This window comes from Sphaeroforma arctica (assembly GCF_001186125.1).
Source record: "Sphaeroforma arctica JP610 unplaced genomic scaffold supercont1.66, whole genome shotgun sequence".
Lineage (NCBI taxonomy): Eukaryota > Ichthyosporea > Ichthyophonida > Sphaeroforma > Sphaeroforma arctica.
This window is the reverse complement of record NW_014040492.1, coordinates 156997-158719: the sequence shown is the minus strand read 5'-3', so window position 1 is coordinate 158719 and position 1723 is coordinate 156997. Positions and strand designations below refer to the sequence as shown.

Below are 1723 nucleotides of genomic sequence, written 5' to 3'. Positions count from 1 at the left end.
ACATGTATATATGCATATATCTACATATATATATACATATATACATACACACACACACACAAATATATATATATATATATATATATATACTGTATGTATTTTCAAGGTGAGACGAGACAGCTTGAGAAGAAACAGCTTCTGAATGACGTCAAGGACATTGGAATACCTTGTTTTCGGCCATAATTGCTTATTCACGGAAGAGTAATAGCTTCGTACGACAATTTAATAGCTACACTTCCTTTCGCTTCCGAAACTAATGTGCCTCGGCTTTGATAGAATGTTGTTCTATGTACGAGAGCCGTATAGAGGGTGTTTGGTTTGTCTGTGTTTTATATCAGAGGGCAATGGTTCTGTGAATATTTTCGTTTTTTTTAAAGTGTACAATCACTCAATCAGTAAATATCTAAATATGTACAAATATGTATTCATGTTTATTGTGGTTTTGATTTGCTGTACAAAATAAAAAAATGAACAAATCAAAAAAAATAGTTTAAAAAAAGAAATGACGCTGAACTCTGAAACCCTAAGGTTGTTTGTTTTTTGTTCTCGTTTTTAGATAAAACAACAAAAAAGCAAAAAAAACAAAATTTAGTTGTGTCTTAATAATTTTTTTAAAATATGGAGTGAGCTCGAGGAGTGAGGAAGTGAGGACTGAAGACTCATCACTTCACACAATCACACACACAGGCACTCAGGCTAACCTCAAACCGATTTCCGTTAAACTTTTACAAATTGAATAGATATACGTTTACGTTCAACTCTTATTTCATATGCAGTCCTTTGTATGCTCATAGGTGCAGCTTTCGGGTCTAAAGATTTAAGTGTATACCCTGTTCACTGTACGAACCAGTTCTAAAAAAGAAGTTAGGTAAACCCTTGTGATTACATCATATCCGCTATAACGTTTTTATATCGAATAAATAAGCGTTTACGTTCAACTTCTATCCCGTACCCCCATAACGTTGTGAGCTTAGCTGACTCAGGTCTCAGGGTCTCTCAGCCTCTCAGGGCAGACTCAGGCACAGGGGGGGTGAGCCGGTGAGGGGACTCAGGTCTCAGGGCCCAGGGGAGGGGTCCGAGAGGGGAGACCGGGAGTCGGGAGAGTGTCAGTCACTCAGTCTGTCAGACAGTCAGACACTCTGAATCAGAGCGGCAGAGCCTCGGAGTCTCAGACTCTCAGACAGAGTGACAACTGACCACATTGATTGGGACATTATATTTTGTTGAAAAAACCAAAACAAAATACATACTCCACTGCACAAAGATTCATTAAAAATAAATACAAATGAAACAATATATACCCGTCAACCCATGTCCCAACTCCCCATGTCCCATATGTATTTACATCACCAAAACGTGTATTTGTTTTTTTATATAAAAACATAATCATATTTTGATATTACATAGCCTTCTTCCGGGGCTTCTCTTCTTGCAAAAATATGCATATTTACAGTGAAAACTGAAAGCTGAAAACGCGTCAAAACAATGAAAACAATCAAAACATAACCTTCCGAAAAAGAAAAGAAAAAGAACAGCCAATGTCAATGACCTAAAATGTAAATATTTACTTTTCCGGCGTTTTGGCGCTCTGATCAAAGATCGATAACAAATGGTTAAAAAAAAGTTTCCATTTATTTTATAGGCGATAAATAGAGCTTTCAAATGAAATATGAAGGCTATGAAAAACAGAAAATTGTCGAATTCAGAGAGGGCTAAGATTACA

At 36.4% G+C, this 1723-nt stretch overlaps 1 protein-coding gene across 2 annotated transcripts in view; it reads right to left on the bottom strand.

Moving 5' to 3' along the window:
* Positions 1–269, bottom strand: part of SARC_01633 — a 10952-nt gene extending 10683 nt beyond the window's left edge. For both annotated transcript variants that reach the window (XM_014304651.1, XM_014304650.1), the window contains exon 1: positions 167–269. In XM_014304651.1, the coding sequence (XP_014160126.1) occupies positions 167–181 (15 nt within the window). In that variant the 5' untranslated portion in view covers positions 182–269. The remainder of the gene's footprint in view (positions 1–166) is intronic.
* Positions 270–1723: the final 1454 nt, after the last annotated feature.